The sequence below is a fragment of the Neofelis nebulosa genome, chromosome 4 (assembly GCF_028018385.1).
Source record: "Neofelis nebulosa isolate mNeoNeb1 chromosome 4, mNeoNeb1.pri, whole genome shotgun sequence".
Lineage (NCBI taxonomy): Eukaryota > Metazoa > Chordata > Mammalia > Carnivora > Felidae > Neofelis > Neofelis nebulosa.
The window spans coordinates 160778675-160799697 of record NC_080785.1 but is presented as its reverse complement, the minus strand read 5'-3'; the positions used below and the strand labels follow the sequence as shown (position 1 = coordinate 160799697).

At 59.6% G+C, this 21023-nt stretch overlaps 1 protein-coding gene across 3 annotated transcripts; it reads left to right on the top strand.

Annotated features, from left to right (window-relative positions):
- The first annotated feature begins 2 nt into the window (after positions 1–2).
- Positions 3–19596, top strand: NACC1 (nucleus accumbens associated 1). Of its 3 annotated transcripts, XM_058727824.1 has the most exons (8): positions 3–127; positions 908–1041; positions 13959–14936; positions 15028–15201; positions 15788–15893; positions 15992–16089; positions 16660–16915; positions 19409–19596. In XM_058727824.1, exons 3-8 carry the CDS (start codon positions 13967–13969, stop codon positions 19503–19505), a joined length of 1701 nt encoding a protein of 566 aa, XP_058583807.1. In that variant the 5' UTR covers positions 3–127; positions 908–1041; positions 13959–13966; the 3' UTR covers positions 19506–19596. The 3 variants fall into 3 exon arrangements, with proteins under 3 accessions (XP_058583807.1, XP_058583806.1, XP_058583808.1); XM_058727823.1 differs by lacking the exons at positions 3–127; positions 908–1041 and adding an exon at positions 1167–1363; XM_058727825.1 differs by lacking the exons at positions 3–127; positions 908–1041 and adding an exon at positions 1167–1363 and having other exon boundaries at positions 16660–19596.
- Positions 19597–21023: the final 1427 nt, after the last annotated feature.

Sequence of the window (21023 nt, the reverse complement as noted above, 5' to 3'; positions counted from 1 at the left end):
CCTACAGTGGGTGGCCGGGATCAAAATGTACGGCGGAAAGCTCGGAAAGTGTAGTGTGGATAGCCTTAATCACGTCGGCTCCCCTGGGAAGGGACGCATCACTCGCCCCATTTCACGGATGAGGAAGGTGAGGCTCAGAAAAGGGGCGGTAAGCGGAGAAATTCAACATCTACTGATCGGCTTCTGTGCACTGAGTGCTGTAAGCACATTATTTCAGGGCACTCTGCAGGAATAATTAAGGCTCTGAAATCAGATTTACTGAGTTTGAATCCCAGTCCTATCACATGGTCTTGGCAAGTTACTTAAACTCTCTGGGCTTCACTTTCCTTACCTGCTAAATAGGAATGCTAACTTCCAATATAGAGCAAAAATTAAGGGACAGAATGCCTGGAAAGTGTGCAAAGCATCCCCTCTTACGTAGTAAGTTCTCAGGAGGTTCTAACTGTGCAGGACGGGAGGGGAGCATAGTGGCCTGCACTGCCTGGATTCCAGTCCCAGCTAGCCTTGCTACTTGTTCTTGTCTCCATCTATGCTTAAGTTTGTCCATTTGCAAAATGGACATAACTTTTTAACGTTCGTTATTGTGTTGTGGTGAGTTTTAAACGACTTAGTGCAGGTTAAATGCTTAGAACAGAATCAGGTGTGGCATAACCATGAAAGCATTAATTTCATCGTCGATTCTTGATTCTGGGTTTGAATCCTGGCACCCTCCATCACGTACTTGCTGGTAATCTTCAGCAGGTATTTTTCATTTCTGTGTGCCTCTCTTTCTATGAACGGTGTATAAGTGTGTAGTCATTTCTACTTAAAAATGTTACTGTGGCGTTTAAACGAGATAATGCCCATTAAGTGCCTAAAACAGTGCCAGGCACAATAAATAGAAGTCATTGTTGTTTTCGTTTTACAGGAAACGAATGATCGAAAAGGCGAAGAGACTTGTCCAAGGTCGCGGAACTAGGAAGTGGCAGGGTCGGGAGACGAATTCTCCGGCAGATCAAGGAACAGGCGGGGGACCCTGAGGGGCGAAGGGAGAAAACCGAGGTGAGAAGGGGCGCGCTCGGCACTCAGCTGGCCTCGTCTCGGGGGCGGGGCCGGAGGCGGGCAGGGGGCGGGGCCGCGGCCGCTCCTCCCCGGCCGGGTTGCGGCGGCGGCGCGGCTTGCGCTCGCTCGGCGCTCGGCTGGGGCGGCCTGGCCCACAATGAATGGCCGCCGCGGCTGCCGCTGCTGCTGAGGCGGAGGCCGCGGAGGCCGCGGAGGCGGAGGCCGAGGCCCCGGCGCAGGGGGGCGCGCCCCGGGCCCAGGCCCGGCCCCAGCCGCCGCTGCGGAGCCCGCTGGGAGCCCCCGGAGCGCGGCCACGGCGCAGGTGAGGCGGCCCGCCCCAGGCCCGGTTCCGGCCTCCTCTCTCCGGGGCGGCCCGAGGGCATCCGAGGGCCGGCTGAGGGCTGAGCGGGGAGGGCCGGGGGGGCCTCCTCCGACAGAAGAGGAACCGGGTCCGCAGCCTGCACTCTGCCCGGGCCGGCGAGTGCGGAGAGGCCCGGCCCTCACGAGCGGCCTTGAGTGTCCAGTCCCGGGCCGGGCTGTGGGGCTTGGGGGTGGCGGGATCGGGCCCAGACCAACCCCCCCTCCCCCCTCACTCTCGGCGACTGGGGGCTCGTAGCTGGGCCCGGGCAGGTGCCGGAGGCCCGGGAAGTTGGAAGGCCGGAGGAAGAAAAGTGAGGAGGCGTCCGGGGAGGCCGGGGCGGGGGGGGGGGGGGGGGGGAGGGGGGAGGAGTCGGGCTTTGGGCCGGCCGAGTGGGGGGAGGAGGGAGAGCGGCGCGGCCGGAGGGAAAGGGCCCGGAGGGGGGGGGGGGGGCGGGGAGGGGCCGACCTGCAGGTAGTGTCCGGGCGCCGGAGGAGGTGGGTGGGTCAGGTTACAGGCCTGGGGGCGGCTGAGGAGAAGCCCAGGAAGTGGGGCAGGGTGGGTGTGGGCGGAGTTAGTTCGGGTGGGGGCGGATAGGAGATCCCAGAGATGTTTGCAGGGGTCATATGAGGTTAGGGCTTGGAGAGATGCGCGGGGCGGGGGGAAGGCCAGATCCGGGGGCCATCAGGTAGGTTGAGGAACTACTGTAGGAGATCGGGAGAAGGCGGGGGGGGGGGGGGGGGGAACAGCGCCTTTGGGCTCGGCTAGTGGAGACACGGGGCGTCCCGAGAAACTAGTACGATCCAAAGGCACATGCCACCCCTTCCCCCACCAGGTGTTCGCTCCGGGCCAGACCTGGGCTGTGTCCTCTTTTCCTCATCCCTCTCGGGCTCTGGGTCCCCGACCTACCCTTGGAGCAAGCCTCTGCTGGCTCTTCCAAAGCGCTGGCCCACCGGGTGGGTGTTTGCGTGGAGAGCTTGAGAAAGTCCGCAACACCTAGCTGGGCATGTTTATCTGCCGGGAGGCCGCCCAGCTGCCCTTACCTGAGTATCCTGGGGTGCTAGATTCTTTCCCCACTTTTTGTGAGCTTAGCCTCGGGGCTCCAGCCCAGGCGATGGGACCTCGCAGCCACCCACCATCTTCTACCATGGCCTCCCAGGCACCAGCTCCCCAGGGGTGAAGGACTGGCAGGGGAGCGTATACAGCTCTGTTCATCGTGTCATCGTGTCTTGGAGGCTCCTGATGACACCAAGTCTGGTGTCTACACCCTGGCCCAGGCCTTTGGGCCTCTTGGCCCCAGGGCTCTGCCTGTGAGGTGCCCTCTGGGGCCAGGCCCTGGGATGAGCTCGTTGGTTGCCGCCTTCTCCATGGTGGGAGGAAGCTCAGGCTTCGGGTGGCTTGCTCCAGGCCACACAGCTAGACAGTGGCAGATTGGGACTGACGGGCCCTCGGCTCAAACCCGCAGTCTCCCCAGCTGGCTTTTGAGGGGCATGGCTGGAGGAGCTCCGCTGCTGGGATTCCCTGGCGGGGCTTCTGTGCCCGGGCGTTTCCTCTTGGCCCTCCCAAGGAATGGATCCGTGCCCTTGCGGACAGAGTTTTTCTGGCGTTCCCGGGGCGGGAACAGTGGAAGCGTCTTTCTCAGGGGCCTGGTCACACCTCATCCCCCGACTCCCTTCTGGGAGCCCAGAGGTCACGGAACTGTGGGCTGGCTCCGGGAGGCGGTTTCGAGGACGAAGCCTGGCTCCAGAGCTGCATCGTGCTCTGCTTGCCTGGTTTGTCTTTTTCCCCCTCTTTGGTTCCCGGCGTCCACAGCGTTCGTTGCTCTCTCTGGGCTAATTGTTACCAGTGTGTTCTGGGATCTTCCACACCTGAGGCAAGAGCCACAAACTGCTGGGTCGAGTGGTTATCAGCTGGGCCTGGGCTTAATGATGGGCTGTCACCCTCCTTCCCTGCCTTCCCCCAGTCGGCCTGTAGTTCCTCGAACCCATCCCACCTGGGCCCTGCCCTCCTCTCCCTGGCTAGCCTCCTGGTTCTGGGAGCGGGAGGAACTGGGCCAGCAGCCCCACTTAAAGGTGCCTTTTCCCTGTCTGGTTGGGCCGAGGCTGGCTGCTGTGGCACAGACTGGGGCTCAGGGCTGGGTACTGAGGCCGGGGGTGGCTGCCCTCTGGTCACATGGCTGGAATGGGGCCAGCGACTGGTGGGGGCTGGCCGTGGTGTGTGGGTGGCAGAGGAGGGCAGTGGCTCTGAGCTGCCTCTGGAGCCAGAGGAGAAGGTGCTCAAAGGCTGCTTTGCTGTGCGGACTTCGGGGCACACAGACCTGGGGTGCCAGAGGAGGCCAAAATAGCAAGTACAGCAAGTAAGGGGACCCTTGGGACAGTTTTATTTCACTAGGGTGTCGACTGCCTGCTAGGGGTGGGGGTGGGGGAACAGCCTTGAATAACAGATCCGGTGGGGGGGGGGGAGTGGGGGGACAGTGGAGAATTTCAAATTGGGTGGTCGGGCACGGCTTGTGGGAGAGCTGAGCCCTGAATAAGAAGAAATCGGCCTGGTGAGGGAAGCTGGGGCAGGGGAGGAGCGAATGTTCTGGGCAGAGGGGACAGCACATTGAAAGCCTTTATTGAGCATGTGCCAGCCTCCTGCTAAGTACTCTAAATATCTTGTCCTCGTGAGGGAAGGAGTGAGGGGGGTGACCCCAGTGTGGAAATGAAGACCCTTAGTGCCATTTACAGAAAGGCACCCGGGTCGCAGGTTCTCCTGGATCTCCCCGCTGCCCCCAGATGAAAGTCCAGACCCCTTGGCCTGCCTCCAGGCCTTTTAAAGTCTGGCCAGCCAGTGGGGAGCCCCAGCGAGCAAGGCTGCGAGGACAGCTGAGTTTTTGTCAGTCTTGCAGGATCTGTCGTTGGGGTCAGCCTGCAGGCGCAGGTTTGAAGAGGGTTGGGGGGGTGGGTCCGGCCAGGTTGACTCGGAGTTCATCAGTGTCCGTGCCAGAGCAGGTTGGTGGAGAAGGGAGCCCGTGTTTGAGGCGATGACGAGCCCCCCTGGGCTTGAAGACGAGGCGGCGCTGCTTGAACAGCCTGTGCTCCCTCTTGGGGTCCTCCCGGCTCCTCATCACCCCGATCCCGCCCGTCTCCCTGCCTCTGCTCTCTGGGTCCCCCCTGGAGAGCCCTCTGAGCTGCGGCTTGCAGCTGCAGTGAAGCGAATCCGGTCTGGTGGCTGGCCGTTAGAGGCTGTGCCCAGTGCCTGCCTGTGGTCATCGTCCCGTCTCTCCTGTGCTGCCTCCTCTGGTGAAGGTCTCAGCATCCTTCGAGACCCGGGGGCCCCCTGTGAGGACTGCGGCTCTTTTGTGGCTGAAGGTGAGCAACCACGGTCTCGTGGAGGGTCGGATTCCATCAGCGCCATCCTCCTCAGCCACGAGACCCTGGGCAAAGGTTGCGACCTCGGGCACCTCCTGCGCCCCCCTCTGATGAGTGGGGACAAGCAGGCATGCCTGTGCGCCAGTGGTTCTCAATGAGGAATGATTCCGCCTCCTCTTAAGCGGTGTTTGGGAAATGTCTGGAGGCAGGTTTGGTGGTCACAGCTGGGGCTGGTACTGGCCTCTAGTGAGCGTAGAGGTCCGGGATGCTGCTCAACGTCGTACGTAATGTATAGGGTGGTCCGTCCATCCGTCCCGTCCCCCCCCAAGAGTGATCTGGTCCCAGTGGCCACAAGGTCGGGGCATCCTCGCTGTGTTGTTGCCATGAGGAGCACAGAGATTGGTGTCTGGGGTGTTTGATGATGCTGGGAAGGCACCGGGGCAGGGAGGGAGCCCTCAGCAAGTACTGCTCGATTAATTGTGAAATGGCATAAGGTTCTGGGGGTGTGGGATGTGGCCGCTGCTGTCAGAGACCTTACAGCCCTGCGAGGGGCTTAGGGGGAGGAACAGAGGGGACGGGGCTAATAACAGCTGGTGTTACCGGGTCCGGGACTCAGGGTAAGCGCCAGTCTGCCTGCATTGCTTGCTGGTTCAGTCCTTGAAATGGCCGCGGGAGGTGGCTGCTGCCGTTAGCCCCTTTTCGAGTTGGGCAGACTGATGTCAGGCTGTCAGCGCCGCTACAGGGAGATGTTTTCTGGCGGTGTAGAGGAAAGGAAGCACGATTCTAAGCAGGAAGCTTTGCGCTTTGTGTAAAATAACAAGATTTGTATTCGTAAGCCCTGCCAAGGTCCTGTGTCGCCTTCCAAGCCCGTTTCGACAGGCCCCTTCCCAGGAACCACCTGCCCTCCAGCCCTCCAGGCCTCCTGCCTTAGCCACACCAGCGTCACCTCAGGGCCTTAGCATGTGACACTCCCTCCACGACCCTTTGTGTGCCTGCCACCACCTCCTCCTTCAAGTTTGAAGGCACACAGGGATTAGGGTGTAACTCCGAAAGGTGGGCTTGGGGTGGGGGATAGGGCTGCTGCTGTGGGCGGAGGAAGGGAGAGTGGGAGGAGAGAGGGAGACCCTGGGGCCAGCGTGGGACTGGACTGCTCATTTCCCAGAGGTGGCAGCGGGGAAGGGGAGGGAGTAGCTGGGGGAGGCTGGGCAAAGGAGAGGGCCTCCTGTAGGGGAGGCAGGAACGGCACGCAGCCTGGCCCTCAGAGGGCACCCGAGATCCCATTTATGGAGAAGACATACCCAGTGAAGATAAAGAGCCCCAGCTCTGGCCTCTCTGAGCCCCAGTTTTCCCATCCGTGGGATGGGTCTAGTCACGATGGCCTGCGTGCCTCGGGGAGCGATGGGACCACGTGGGGGACGAGCTTGGCATGGGCCAGCCGTGGTGAGGAAGCCTCAGCCACTGTTACCTCCGATTCTGGGACAGGAGCCAGAGGGCCTGGGCGCAATTCTGGGCCTTGCTCTCTACGCCCGGAAAATGGCGGGAAGAGTTGTTTCTTCCTCAGAAACCAGAGAGAGAAGTGTTAACAGAGCCCTTGCCCTGTGCTGTGCAGGTGCACAGTAGGGGCAATGTAAATGCTACTTGCCAGCTAATGCCCTGTCACAATCCTGTCACCCACTGTGGATATCGTGGCCACTTTTTTTGGGGGGGGGGGGATGTGCACCTACTTTAAAAATGCCAACAGTAGGGGGGGGTGCCTCGCTGGCTCAGTCGGAAAAGCCTGCGACTCTTCATCTTGGGGTTGTGAGTTCAAGCCCCGTGTTGGGTGTAGGGATTACTAAAAAAATAATAATAAAGTCCTTTTTTTTTTTTTTTAAATGCCAGCAGTAGAGATCTGTACAGTCAGGTAACACTTTGTTCTTCATTAGCAAATGTTTGCCTCAGCTGCTTTGCAGTTGGCGCCTACTGAGGGTCAGAATGGCTCTGGGCCAGGAAGGCTGCTCTGGCAGCCTGGGGGTATATCCCCTCCCCCCACCTTACTCTGACCTCCTGCTGAGCTGCTTGAAGTCCTGTGGGGCTTTCCAAGGGCCTCTGGTCCTTTCACTTGGGGTTGGTGGTTTCCCTGAACTGGCTTGCACTACATCGGGCAGCTCACAGCTTCCCTGGAAAGTCAGCCGGATAGACGGACAGTCCGTCCCTGGTGATGGCGCACATCTGTACCCCTAGCTTCCCTTTCCAAATCCCTGCCAGTTTCCACTCCCAGGAATCGCCCTGCCCCCCAGACGCTTGCAGTTCAAGCCTGCCGCACCCCGGCATGATCAGGCAGTACTGTGAACAGTTGGTGGGAATCCGAAATGCGGTGACACTGAGCTCAGAGCGGGACCCTGACTGCAGGCCACCCGCCTGGTGCGGCTGCCCGAGGGGGGCACCGGTCTGCGCGGCACCCTCCACACTGGCCCTGGGGGCTCCCACCCTGTTTGGGTCACATTCGTGTGGAACAAAAAGGGGAGTTAGGTTGGAAGTAACAGAAATAATTTTTCATTCCGCAAACAACTATTGAGCACCCACTGTGTACCTGTCTGGTCCTAGGGGGCAGCGAGCACTGCAGTATAAACCGGATAGGCAGGCACCTTGCCCTGGTGGAACTGACACAAAGCCAAGGCCGCATCCAGCTAGCTAGATGGTAGGAAGCACCAAGGAGGAAAAATCAAGCAGGAGAAGCGAAGGAATTGGGGTTGGGAGAGGTTCTGTCTTTGGGAGTTTGAGATAAGTGACTGGGCAGGTGTGACGAGCTGTGGCCATCTCGGGGACAGCATTCTAGGAAGTCCCAAGAGCAGGTGGTGAGAACAGGTTTTGAAAGAGTTTGGGGGTCAGATCAGGGTGGGTGGAGCTGGTGAGAGCTTTGGCCGGCGGACTTGGGGGTGTGGGGAGGGGTTTGGCCGCAGGCATGTCGAGTTAGTATTTGGGACATAGACACATCTGGCACCCGTGGGAAGCCCAGGACAGGGGCTCAACGGGGGAGTTGTAGGCGAGAGGGTGCTGCCTCAAGCCTGTCTTGAGCCAGCTTGCCATAACAACACGCCGGAGACGGGGTGGCCGAAACAACAGACATGGCTCCCACTTCTGGAGCCTGGAAGTTCAAGACCAGATGTGCCCACACGGCCTTGGTGTGTGTCCTTACAGAGAGAGAAATCTCTCCCTTCTCCAAGACTCACCGGTCCTAGCAGATCAGGGCCCCCACTCTCAGGCCCTTGTTGAATCTTAATTACCTCCGAAAGACTGTATCTCCAAATACAGACGTGTTGGGGGGCAAGAGTTCAATCCATGAATTGGGGCGAGGAGGCACAGTTGGGTCCAGAGCAGAGCCCTCGGTCTGGGTTCAATCCCTGGGAAGAGAGAAACTAACCAACGATTGGGCCCAGCACCAGCCTTCATTTACCTTCACTTTCTGGAAGGACTGTGCCTGCTTCTCTCTCAGGACTCTGCATGCTCTCCCTGTACGTTGAGGGCTATGCTCCCATTCCACCACCGCCTCGTCATATCTGCCCCCCCACCCCCCGTCCCCGCTCCAGTATGTCAGCTGTAATGTTAGAGGCCCACACATGCGGCACGTTGATCTGTGGAACTCTGGATGTAAGACCACGTTCCCTGTTGGATCATGAGCCCTGGAGGCAGGCCTTGTCTCGCTCATGGCCTGCCCCGGGCTCCCAGGCACTTCACGCCCCAGGCAGGCGCTTGGCAAATATTTGTTGAGTGACTTGGGAGGTCATGGAAACGGAGTGCTGGGCCCTTGCATCTCACTGGGAGACCTGCTCGTGTTTGGGGCCACGACACTAGCGATGCTGGGAGGGTCCCTTTGGCCCTGCATAGGGCTGGGAGCCGCCCCTTCCTTCGAGGGGAGTCTGGGGACCCCAGAAGATGGGCAGGCTAATATGCCACATTGTGAGGTCTTCTGCCCTTAAGGAGTCTCTAGTCGAGTGGGATTTAGTTTTCTCAGAGGTAAGCGTTAGGGCGCTGCGTGTGGGAGCCGGGGAGAGTGTGCAGAAGAAGGGCATCTTCTCCAGTCCGGAGAATTCTCAGAGCCAGGGGGTAACAGTGGGAGAGGAAGATGTGGGCAGTGGGAGGAGAAGGGTTCTCCTGGCAGGGTGCACAGCTGGGACAGACGCCTGGGGCGGGTGGGAGAGCCATGCAGTGTGCTTGGCGGGGACAGGACTGCTGGATGGTTTAGAAACCCCCGACTCTTGACTCCATCACCACTGCCTAGGCAGCAGGTACTATAGACCTGTTTTCTGGGAGCCCGTCGTGCTCCACGGTCCCTCCCCTCACAGGGCTAGTGTGGCTGAGGGGCTTCAGGGAGAGCCAGGACAGCCGTTATTTCTGAGTCCAGAGGACTGGATTGGGGCATTTGCCCAGGGAGGGAAGGAGGGGAGCCTGGGGGTGACCTGTCCTATGCTTCTAAAACCAGCCAAGCCTTCGCCTTTCGCTGCCCTTGCAAGGACAGCAAGGCCACCCGGGGTCTGCATCTCAAGCCCTGCCACCCCCCTCCCCTGCACTGTGGAGGGGGTTCCTGGCATTGACTGGCTGAGCCGTTGGCACTACTTGCCTCCCCCCGCCAAATGGTTAAGGCGTCAAAGCCCTGGGTGCTGGGCTGTGAGGCTGGGGTTCACAAGGCCTGGGGGACCCCAGCCTGAATGTCAGGTTGGTTCTCGCCTTTGGGAGCGCCTCCCTGTGTGTGCTCCCGCTGTCACCCCAGGGACCTCAGCACTCTCGTTGCTGAGCTTTCCCCGAGCTGAGCTGCCGTCCGGTGCCGGTTCCCGGTGAGGGGTCGGGCCCTCAGGTGCAGCCGCCTCCGGAGGGGCAGGGCCGCGCTTCAGTCCTCACCTATGAAGCGGGCGGTCCTTGTGCCCTTAGCAGCAACTGGCACACCACAGTTAGGAGAACCCCCCAGAATTTCTCCTGCAGCCCTGGGATGCAGCACCTCCCCCGGCAGCTGCCACGTCCCAGACTGGAGCCATTTATTCTCGCCTTGGTGCTCCCCCCTCCTAGCCGCTCACTCCTGAGTCTGACCATCCTCTGTCTGTGGCTGCCCCACCGCCACCTGCCCCACCACTGGCCCAGCCCTCAGTGTCTCCCCTGTTTTTGTTGGGAGTTCTCCCGAAGGCGGTCTGGGCCTGTGTCTCCCTTGCTCCAAGCTTCCCACTGCTCCCGCGGAAACACTTCCCCTCACCAGACCAGGGCCCCCCCGTCCCACCCCTTTCCCAGCAGCCCTGTTGCCCCTGCACTCGCCTCAAGCCGCCGCTGGCCTCCTGGGGGTCTTCTGACTGCACCTCACTCCTTCCTGCCCGAGACTTGGTGGCCCTCTGTCCCCCTGTCTTCACCTCACCCCCAGAGTCAGCCCAGCCCCTCTGACACACTCACCCCAGCGGTAAATGTGTCCCTCCCGGTGTCTTCCCGCTAGACAACTGCACGTGGAAATAGCCAGTCTCCTTTAGGGCTGTGTCCCTCGTGCCTTGCAGTTTATCAGGGTGGGTTGGATGAGTGAGTCTCCATTTTGCAGACGAACAAACCAAGGCACGGAGGGGAGGGCTTGGCAATGGAACCCAGGTCTGGGGTTGGACTCCACTGCAGGCCTCTCCTGCCTTGGTCCTTCCCCTTACCGTGAGAGCCTTCCCAACTGGGGGTCTAGTGATCCTGTTGAGGGAGCTAGCCTCACCCTTGACCCCCTTGTGTCTGGTCACTTGGGCCCCAGTACCTGGGGTAGCTTCATTTTGGCAGCCTTGGGAATTGGGTTGGGGGTGCCAGGCCCCTGGAGCGGGCTCTCTGGGCTGCGTCCTTTGCCTCCACTTGGTGCCTCAGTTTCTCTTATCCACACACAGAGGGCCAGCTCCTAGCCCATGTGGTATTGAGTTTGAACTCCTGAAGGAAGGTGCTGCCTTCTGACGGTGGAGTCCCTGTCCCTGTCTCCCCCCGGGATTGCCTTAAATTGTTTTTCCTGGGGGTGACAGTGATTTTGATGAGGACAAGGAAGCAGAGGGCATAGCTAAGGGAAATCACAAGTGTCAGTGCCCACAGAGACCCTGATTTGAATCTTGTCCCTACTGTTTACTCAGCAATGACCTTGAGACTGTTTGTAACATCCCCCCCGTGGCCTCAGTTTTCCCGTCTGAAAATTGGGAGTATGAAATCAGCCCCGTGGGTTTGCTAAGAGGATTCAGAGAACTCCTGTAGGTCACCAACTGTCAGCTCTTTGGTGGCCCAGGTGCTGGGAGGGGCAGGGCCTGCCAGTGTCTCCCTCAGGGTCCACCACAGGTAGCAGCTTGCACAATCGGGTTGGCCATAACCAACATCTGTTTCCAAATGGAGAAGCAGAGATTTGGAGTTCCTGCCTTCAGGAACAAGTTGGTCCTAGAGCCAGGACTTACCCATGGGCGCATGGCTGCTTCTGTTGTCCTCTTGGTACCTGGTGTTACCACAGTTCCACTGTGTCCCAGGGTTCAGCCCGTGGAAGCAGCTCAGAACGGACTCGCTAGTGAATGAAAAATGTGAAAGAAGCAGGCGAGCTAATCTGAGAATGAGGGGAAACAGCTGGGGGCTCTAGTTGGTACCTGCCCCAGGGCCTTTGCACGCCGACTTTCTTCCTTCTCACCAGCTGGACTCTTCTCATACTCACCCAGCCCATTCAGGACCACTCCCTTCTATATTCCATAGAATTGCAGGGGACTCACTTTTACCATGGGTACAGTTATAAAGCCGCCTTGTCCTTCAATGCCCTTTTATGAGTGCCCTTAGAGTACTGGACATACCCATCCCACCCCACCAGTTCTGGGTTGGAATGTGCTGGAATGTGCACTGATGGAATCGGCTGTGATGCAGAAGTTCCCATTTGAGAGGTGCCTGGGCCTCCCTGAGAAGGGCCACAGTTTCTTAAATTGGCATTTCTATCCCCCTCTAGCACTTTGGGGTTAATTTTCACAAGTTAGACGTGTATGATACGATTTCACACATTTTACGTCTTTTAAAATATTACCTATTTTTGTGAGTAGGTGTAATACGATCACCAGGTTCAAAATTCAAGACTCAGGAGTGTTCGTGGCAAGTTTCTCATGTCTTCTGCCCAGAAGAAACCGGTCCTGTGGATTCTTATTTCTTTATTTGAGCTTTATACCATGAAGTTCGTTTAAAGTGTACAACTCCATGGTTTTCACTACAGGTGACCCTTGAACAACGAGTTGAGATGCGGGGGGGGGGGGGGGGGGGCGTGCAAAGTCGAAAGCCCATGCATAATCTTTGACTCCCCAAAAACTTAACAGCCTACTGTTGGCCGGAAGCCTTACCGATAATGAAAACAGTCCATTAACACATACTTTGTATAAGTAGTCTATACTATGTTCTTTTTTTTTTTTTTTTTTTTAGTGTTTATTTTATTTTTGAGAGAGAGAGAGAGTGAGTCTGGGAGGTGCAGAGACGGAGACACAGAATCCAAAGCAGGCTCCAGGCTCTAGGCTCTGAGCTGTCAGCACAGAACCAGATGCGGGGGCTCAAACCCATGAACGGGAGATCATGACCTGAGCTGAAGTCGGACGCTTAACTGACTAAGCCACCTAGGCGCCCCTACTGTGTTCTTACGATAAAGTAAGCTAGAGAAAAAAAAAATGTTAACTAAGAAAATCATCAGGAAGGGGCACCTGGCTGGCTCTGTCAGAGGAGCATGCGACTCTTGATCTCTGGGTCATGAGTCTGAGCCCCACTACTTGGGTGTAGTGATTACTTAAAATAAAATCATAAGGCAGGGAAAATAACATTTATGGTACTGAGCCGTGTTGAAGAAATTCTGTGTATAAGTGGACCCACACAGTTCAGACCTATGTTATTCAAAGATCACAATTGCTTATTCAGAGTTGTGCACACATCACCACAATTTTAGACCATTTTACATTACGGCAAGAAGAAACACTGCATTCTTCTGCTCACCAACCCCCCACCTTGCCAGCTCTGAATTTGCCTGTTTTGGAGATTCTGTATACATGGGATCATGTAAGAGTGCCTGGCTGGCTCAGTCAGCAGAGCCCGTGACTCTTGATCTCAGTTTTGTGGATTCGAGCCCCACGTTGGGCGTAGAGATTACTTCTGATCTTTTAGCTAAATAAGTAAATGAAAGAACCCATCCATACATAAAATCATATAATACACAGGTCTTTTGTCTGCCTTCTTGCATTCAGCGTAATGTTTTCAAGGTTCACCCATATCATAGCCTGTATCCATGTTTGTTCCTTTATATGGCTGAATAATATTCCGTTGTATGACTGGACCATGTTTTATGTATCCACTCATCAGTTGATGGACATTTGGGTTTCCACCTCTTTGGCGATTGTGAACGGTGCACAGGACTTTCTGTGGATCTAGGTGTTTGTTTCTCTTGGGTATAATTCTAAGGAATGGAATTGCTGGGTCATATGGTAACTCCGTGTTTAATCATTTGAGGAGCTGCCAGACTTTTTCCATAGCAACTGCACCATTTTGCATCCCCACCAGCAGCGTAGGAGGATTCCGATCTCATCCTTGCCAACACTTGTCTGTCTTTTTTATTCCATCCAGCCCCGTTGGTATGAAATGGTGTTTCACTGTGGTTTGGGCTCGCGTAGTTACCCTGACGACTAGTGATGTTCTCGTGCGCTTTCGGGGTTTCTTGAGTAGGTTATTCATTCATTCATCAAACGGTGATTGGGGGTCACGTGCTCAGCCCCGTGGACGCAGTGTGAAAAATCAGACAACCCTGGCCTCTTGGTGTTTTGACGCCAGTGCCCTTCGCTAGGGGTTGCCCTATCTGTGCGTGTCGTGCTGGTGATGCTTAATGCTCACAGACGCTCACTGTGTTCGCTCATTTCAAATTCAGGCACATACGTGTAAGTGTGCGTTTGCCCTCCTGTCTGCCGGGGACGGCCAGCACGCCCCCCCCACCCCGGGCCTGTGGCTGACATAACTGATCTGACAGTCTGTCATGGAGGCAAGTCTGTGCCGGGACTGAAGGCGTGGGTGGCTCCCGGTGATTCTCACAACCGCGGCCGAGTCCACCCTGTGGATGCTGCTCCCACGTGCCTCCCTGCAGCAGGTGAGGTTCACGAGAGGGGGGCTGAGTCTGCTGCCTGACCCCGTCCCTCCGTCTGTCTCTCCCTGTCCCGTCCCCCCCCCCCCCCGCCCCCGCACAGCAGCTGCCGCCATGGCCCAGACCCTGCAGATGGAGATCCCGAACTTCGGCAACAGCATTCTGGAGTGTCTGAACGAGCAGCGGCTGCAGGGCCTGTACTGTGACGTGTCCGTGGTGGTCAAGGGCCACGCCTTTAAGGCCCACCGGGCCGTGCTGGCCGCCAGCAGCTCCTACTTCCGGGACCTGTTCAACAGCAGCCGGAGCGCGGTGGTGGAGCTGCCGGCTGCCGTGCAGCCCCAGTCCTTCCAGCGGATCCTCAGCTTCTGCTACACAGGCCGGCTGAGCATGAACGTGGGGGACCAGTTCCTGCTCATGTACACGGCCGGCTTCCTGCAGATCCAGGAGATCATGGAGAAGGGCACCGAGTTCTTCCTCAAGGTGAGCTCCCCCAGCTGCGACTCCCAGGGCCTGCACGCTGAGGAGGCCCCGTCGTCCGAGCCCCAGAGCCCCGTGGCCCAGACGTCGAGCTGGCCGGCCTGTGGCACCCCGCTGCCCCTCGTGTCCCGCGTCAAGACGGAGCAGCAGGAGTCGGACTCCGTGCAGTGCACACCCGTGGCCAAGCGGCTGTGGGACAGCGGCGGCAGTGGCGGTGGCAACGGCAGCCGCAAGATGGCCAAGTTCTCCACGCCAGACCTGGCTGCCAACCGGCCGCCCCAGCAGGCCCCGGTGGTGGCGGCGGCACAGCCCGCCGGGGTGGCCGTGGCGGCGGCGGCGGCGGCGGCGGCGGCGGGGGCCGGCACCGGGCAACCTGCTGGGGGGGCGGCAGCCGCGGCGGCGGCGGCAGGGGGCGTGGTGAGCGGGCCCAGCACGTCAGAGCGGACCAGCCCAGGCACCTCGAGTGCCTATACCAGCGACAGCCCCGGCTCCTACCACAACGAGGAGGATGAGGAGGAGGATGCGGGCGAGGAGGGCACGGACGAGCAGTACCGGCAGATCTGCAACATGTACACCATGTACAGCATGATGAACGTCGGCCAGACAGGTGAGGTGCCTGCCCTGCCCTCCCGCCCCGGTCCCTGCCCCCAGCCCGCCCCCACCCCGTCCCCGACACGTGCTACTCTCTGCCCCCGAAGCCGAGAAGGTGGAGGCCCTCCCTGAGCAGGTGGCCCCCGAGTCTCGGAATCGCATCCGGGTGCGGCAAGACCTGGCGTCTCTCCCGGCCGAGCTCATCAACCAGATCGGCAACCGCTGCCACCCCAAGCTCTACGACGAGGGGGACCCCTCCGAGAAGCTGGAGCTGGTGACAGGTGGGCCAGCGTCACTTCCTCCCCAGAACCCCCCTTTCCTCGCCCACGTCTGCCCTCTGAGCCAGCGCCCCTGGCCCGGTGTTTAGGAGCCACACTTGGGATCTGACTCCAGCCCCGCTGCCACCGCTGGCCGTGTCTTGGGGCAGCTGACACCCCTTGGTGTTGATTCGTCCCAAAGGCCGGCCTCCAGGCTTCTGCCCCAGAGGCTGGTATAATCGTGGGTCGGCACTGTTGGCCACGCGGGTGGATGAGCGGCTTCTTAGGGTGGTTTGGGGGTTACCTGATACGGCGGCTAAGAATCTCGGCTCTTGGAGGCAGGGTGCCTTGGCGTGAGCTTCCACTGCCTGTTCTTTTTGATGCCCAGGTGGTTGTGTGGGCAAAAGCCCCCCGTGTGCAAGCAGGGCCCGGCATGTTCTAGGTGCCCCGTGCACAGCGGCACCACCATCTGTCCTCGCCTGACCGCTGACGAGGCCACGCCGGGGCGAGTTGTCAGGGAGCGTCTTGGCCGGGCCCAGGCCGGGGCCCGGCCAAGTGGGGAACGTGGCAGTTTGGGGCCCCCCGGCCACCCTCCTGCTCCCCACTCCAGGCACCAATGTGTACATCACGAGGGCACAGCTCATGAACTGCCACGTCAGCGCGGGCACGCGGCACAAGGTCCTGCTGCGGCGCCTCCTGGCCTCCTTCTTTGACCGGTGAGGCCCTCGCAGAGCCCGGCTGGAGGGGAGGGGGGCCGCCCCATACCCCCTGCCACGGGCGGCCTGACTCCCCTCCTCCGTGCCCTCCACCCCAGGAACACGCTGGCCAACAGCTGTGGCACCGGCATCCGCTCTTCCTCCAACAACCCCAGCCGCAAACCGCTGGACAGTCGCGTCCTTCACGCTGTCAAGTGTGAGTCTCTGGAGGGGCGGGGCCCGGGGCAGGCGGATGGTCCTCTTCCGCGTTGGCCCTGATAGATGGGTGGGGTTTGGGGTCAAGATTCTGAGGCTCAATCTAGGCCTGTGGGGAAGAAGGCTGTGACTGGATACAGATTTCCCCGTAGTGAGGGGCGGGGGGCACTGAAGGTCAGCCTGTGTCAGCTGTGGGGGTGGGAGTGCGGGGGGAGGGGTCCTCGGGGAGTCGTGGGAGTGGTGAACAGCCAGGCCCCAGCCAGCTGTCGGGAGAGAAGTCTGGGTTTTCGTGTGGAATCTCGCAGTTCCTAAATTCTGGCGAATGACCCAGACTTTTCAAGAGCCCCGGGCCATCCTCTCAAACCCCACACATGGCCGAGCCCAGTCAGGCATGGGGTCAACTGACGTCGTGGCTCGCGAGTTCCTCCGTTCCGCCACCTCTGAGGGGGGTTCGGGGCTGCCCTGGGCGTGTGTTTGGGAATCAAGGAGCAGCGTGGCCGCGTGGCTGCTGGCAGTGTGAGCGGCCGGGGCCGCACTCTGCCTGAGCCCAGCTCTGTCTGTGCCCTCGCAGACTACTGCCAGAACTTTGCTCCCAACTTCAAGGAGAGTGAGATGAACGCCATCGCAGCTGACATGTGCACCAACGCCCGCCGCGTCGTGCGGAAAAGCTGGATTCCCAAGCTCAAGGTGCTCATGGCGGAGGGCGATGCCTACACCACCTTCATCAGCGACACGGGCAAGATCGAGCCGGACATGATGGGCGTGGAGCACAGCTTCGAGACGGCCAGCCACGACGGCGAGGCCGGCCCCTCGGCCGAGGCCCTCCAGTAACTACCACCGGACCCTCCCCGTGGGGCCGTCACACTCCCTCCCCCCCCGCCCCCCCCCCCCATCACGCCCACCTACCATCTTGGTCACGAGCTACTGTCTGTCCCTCCCCAGGACCCGCGGGGGGCGCTGCATGCTCCCAGCCCCTCTGCCTCCCCGTCCCACTCTCTGACCCCAATCCGAGCGGGCTGGGAGAGGGCAGCGGCCGGTGCGAGCTCTGCACTGCCTTCCCTAGCACACTCGGGCGCCGTCAGGGGGGCTCCTGCTCCCCCTCTCCTAACCCCTAGCAGTGGTCTCCCCACTCACCAGGCCAGGTGGGGAGGGGCCGGCCTGGGGGGCTCAGGAAGGCTCCCTCCCCAGGCCCTGGGCTCCTTGCTGCAACCTCTTGGGACTTGCAGGGGCCCCAGGGTTCTCAGGACCCCTCCTGCCACCACCTCCCAGTGCTTCCATGTTTCCAAAAGCGCCTTCCTGTCTCCCTCGTCTGTCCCTGCGCCTGGGGGCTGGGGTAGGCGAGGCTGAGGGGACTGCCCATTTCACAGCTGAGGAAACTGAGGCTCAGAGAAACTTCACAACTGATCTAAGGTGGTGGGCAGTGGCGGGCCCGGCGCCCCTCTCTCTCCCCACCCTGTGCCCACCTCTGTTGCCCCCACTTTTCCCCTGGGGCCTGAGTGGGGCAGGTCCCGAGTGGGAGGCTCTTGGGGAAAGACTGAGGGTCTCTGCGAATAGAACGAGAGGTTTCCTGGGCTCACAGAAGTGTGTGTGTGTGTGTGTGTGTGTGTGTGTGTGTGTGTGTGTGTGTGTAGAAGTTTTGCTTTTAAACAAATGGATATGCGAGGCAGTAGGGCCAGGGCTAGCAGCCAGGGGAGCAGGCTGGGGGGCTGCTGCCCTCCCTCCCCCCACCCCCACATCCCACGCTGCCCCCACCCCCTGTACATACTTTTTAAAGCATTTTTTTAGCTAATGAAATATTGAAGTATAAGATTCCTTTTATTTTTCAAACCAACGGGACTGTCTGATGTCCCCTTCAGTCCCCGGGGGACGCGGCAGGCAGGACGGGGTGGGGGATGGGGGCAGGCTGAATGCGTGCGTGCGTGAGTGTGGAGTGTGGGTGCGCATTTCTGAGGTGGGGACCCGGCCAGGCCTCTGCTCAGGCTCCTGTGGGTCTGACCAGCTCCCCCCTTGCTCCTCTGTTCCCCAGCGGGGCTCCATTTGAAGGGGGGGTGGGGGCCCTGGCCTTGGCCTCTTGGCTGAGCCCAGCTTCTGGGGACAAGGCAGGGCCCACTTCCATTGTTAGCAGTTTGCAGAATTTTCTCTAACCATTCCTCTTTCTGTCCTCGCCCAGTGCGAGGGGGTTGTGTTTTTTTGAGTTTTACATGTGAACTCTGTGGAGGGTTCTTTTTTTTACTCCCTGTCCCCCCACACTGGGTGTCCTTTACAATTTCACCTTTCCCTCTAGCCCTGTCCCCACTGCCTCTCGCCGCATTCTCCCCAATCTGACCAGCCCATTGCTTCCGGCAGCCTCTCCAGAGGCAGGAGGATTGTGGGAGGTGGGGTGGGGGTCAGCCCCAACCCTTGGAATCTGACTCAGAGGTCTCCCCCACCCCCTCCAGCAGCCCCCACCAGTCTGTGAAGGGGTCCCCTCCTGACATCTTTTTGTGGGGGTGGGGGGGCGTCTGGTCTGGCTGGGGTCCTGGCATCCCACTTTCCTGGCCTGGCCCCTGCACCTTAGCCCTCAGCCGGCCCAGTGTATGGGGGGAGTCGACGCCCCAGCTAAAGCACAAGCACCTTAGTCGCACCTCCCCCACGCCCTTGTCCTGGCTTTGACATCCCACCCCAGCATCTATCCCAAAGCACAATATCCTGGTCACTTGGCAAGCTGCCGGGCCGGCCGAGGCCAAGGGGCGGGCTGGGGCTCCAGCCAGACCCCACAAGGAAGGAGTCCCCAGGCGCTCCCCTCCTTCCAGGCCTTAGCAGGGGCCAGCTCTCTGGGACTGGGGTCTTCTCCCTCCCCACCCCTTTGTCCTGGACAGGCCCCTGCCCAGCCCCTCCCTGCCTTGTCCTCGGGTGGGGCTTGCCCCTGTCCCTCCTCCAAGCCCCTGCAGCACTGGGTTGGGTGGCAGAGCCCCTCGTTTCAGGGACCCCAGGAGGTGCCCCTGGCTCCCGGGACTGTGTTGGGGGGGGGGGGGGCTGGGCAGGGGTGCCGGGGAGGAAACTCCTCACCAGGAGAGCCAAAGACAGGGTTGTGCCTTACCCCAGGAGCCACCCCTGCGCCCCTCCCGCCCTGCCCTCCCCACCTCCTGGGCGGCCTGCTGCTTTTCCTTCTCTCCCTCCCCTGCCCTGCCCTGCTCTGAGCTGCATGGTCCCCCCCACCCCGGGCAGCCCAGGGAGGAGCACGAATGGAGAATCACCAACCAACGCAAAAAAAAAAAAAAGACTGTGGGCCCCCCCCTCCGCCTCCCCCGGCCGCCCACTCACCCGCCTCTTTCACGCAGGACAGACCGCCCGCCCTGTCCGTGTGAAGTGCCAACGCCCTCCCCGCCCTGGGCCGACCCCCCACTCCCCGGGCCCGTAAGTGAGATTGCACATTAACTACTGTAAGGAGAGGAGCCGCACTGGGAAATGTGAACCATGAGAATATCAGTGACACTGAGGAAAATAAACTAAACGCCTTTGTAACAGCCCTGCCGCATGCTGCTCTCTGGGGGCGCCGGGCCCAGGAAGGGACGGTCGCTGCACACTAGGGCACCGTGTGCTCAGGACAGCCAGTCCAAACATCACACCTCAGAACGCCACTGTGAGGGGGGGGGGCCCGAGGGGGGCCCTGGGCCAGAGCCCCTGCCCCTGGGAAACAGGCTCCAAGCCAAGCGGCCAATAGCTTCCACTTACGGCGGGGTGCCTGGCCTGGCTCAGTCGGTAGAGCGTGGGACTCTGGATCTCAAGGTCCTGAGTTCAAGCCCCACAGTGGGTATGGAGCATACTTAAGTAGCTTCCGCTTAAAACCCCCTTCTGGCTACCCTAGTATATAGACACTGGGATATATATACATCCCCCCCAGGGCAGGGCTGTTCCTACACACGCATGAGCCCTAGGTCCTACATCAGTGTCCTACAGGATCGCCTCCAAGAAGGGCCTCTGTTGAGTTGGCTGCATGACCGAGCCGCTGGCTCCCTCCCCTTCTGTGGTCTGTTTGCCACCCCCAGCCCCAGATACACATCCTGAACACACCCACACCCTTCACGGCATCTGAGCCGTTGGGCCCACGCACGCATCAGAAGGAACACAGAAGTTGAGACGGTAAGTCCCGTTCGGTGGGCATCCTTTAAGATACCTTGAAGAGCCACAGGTTCTGAGGCTACGAAGCCAAGATGTTCTCTCGAACCAGACGGGAAAGACGCAGATGTGTGCTAAGGTCTCCCCGATTCAGAAATGTCTCTAGTAGTGTAGGAAGGTTATTCGCTGAGGTTAGGGAGCCCATCAAATCAGAAAGTGTTTGCCTTGTGGTGGAAAAGGAAGTTTCATCCCTGCCCGGGACAGGTCTGGCCGCTCTCGTAACTAGCAAGAGCATCCAGACAGACGTCCTGGAGAGGTGATCAGGTGGGATCTCAGTTCCCAGGGAGGCTCGGTCGTACTTGAGGAAGACCAGCCCCAGCCTCGGCTGCCAGAAAGTAGGGTTCTGACAGCCAGCAACACCACCACCAAAAATCCAGAGGTGACTGATCCAGTCACCTTGGGTAACAGGAAGTCTTGTCTGCCTTAACATGCGGGCAAACCCAGGTACGTGCGAACACCACCCCCTCCCAGAAGTGCACCTTTTAACCTCAGGAAGACTTGGAACAGAGTATAGAGCGATCAAGAGAACCCAAACCTCTAGTGGGTTTGCATGAAGAAGGGAATCGGCACATTGAACACGGGTTCTTTTTAAGGTTTGACAAATCAGCCTAACGGAACAACACCCTTGTAACAGGCAGCACTTTGTGATGTGTAAATGAGCCACTAAGACGTGAGGTTCTGATGCGGGACTGCGTCACGCGCGGAATGGAAACATCTGAGATGGCAATCTAAGGTTCGCGGCACTTAGGAGTTTTCCTGGCTCATAGGAATCACTCG

Excerpts from the sequence above, each read along its gene's own strand:
- NACC1 (XM_058727824.1), top strand. The coding sequence starts at position 13,967 with ATGGCCCAGACCCTGCAGATGGAGATCCCGAACTTCGGCAACAGCATT. Across the intron at positions 15,202-15,787 it reads GAAGCTGGAGCTGGTGACAG|GCACCAATGTGTACATCACG; the intron begins GTGGGCCAGCGT and ends TCCCCACTCCAG. Across the intron at positions 15,894-15,991 it reads CTGGCCTCCTTCTTTGACCG|GAACACGCTGGCCAACAGCT; the intron begins GTGAGGCCCTCG and ends CCTCCACCCCAG.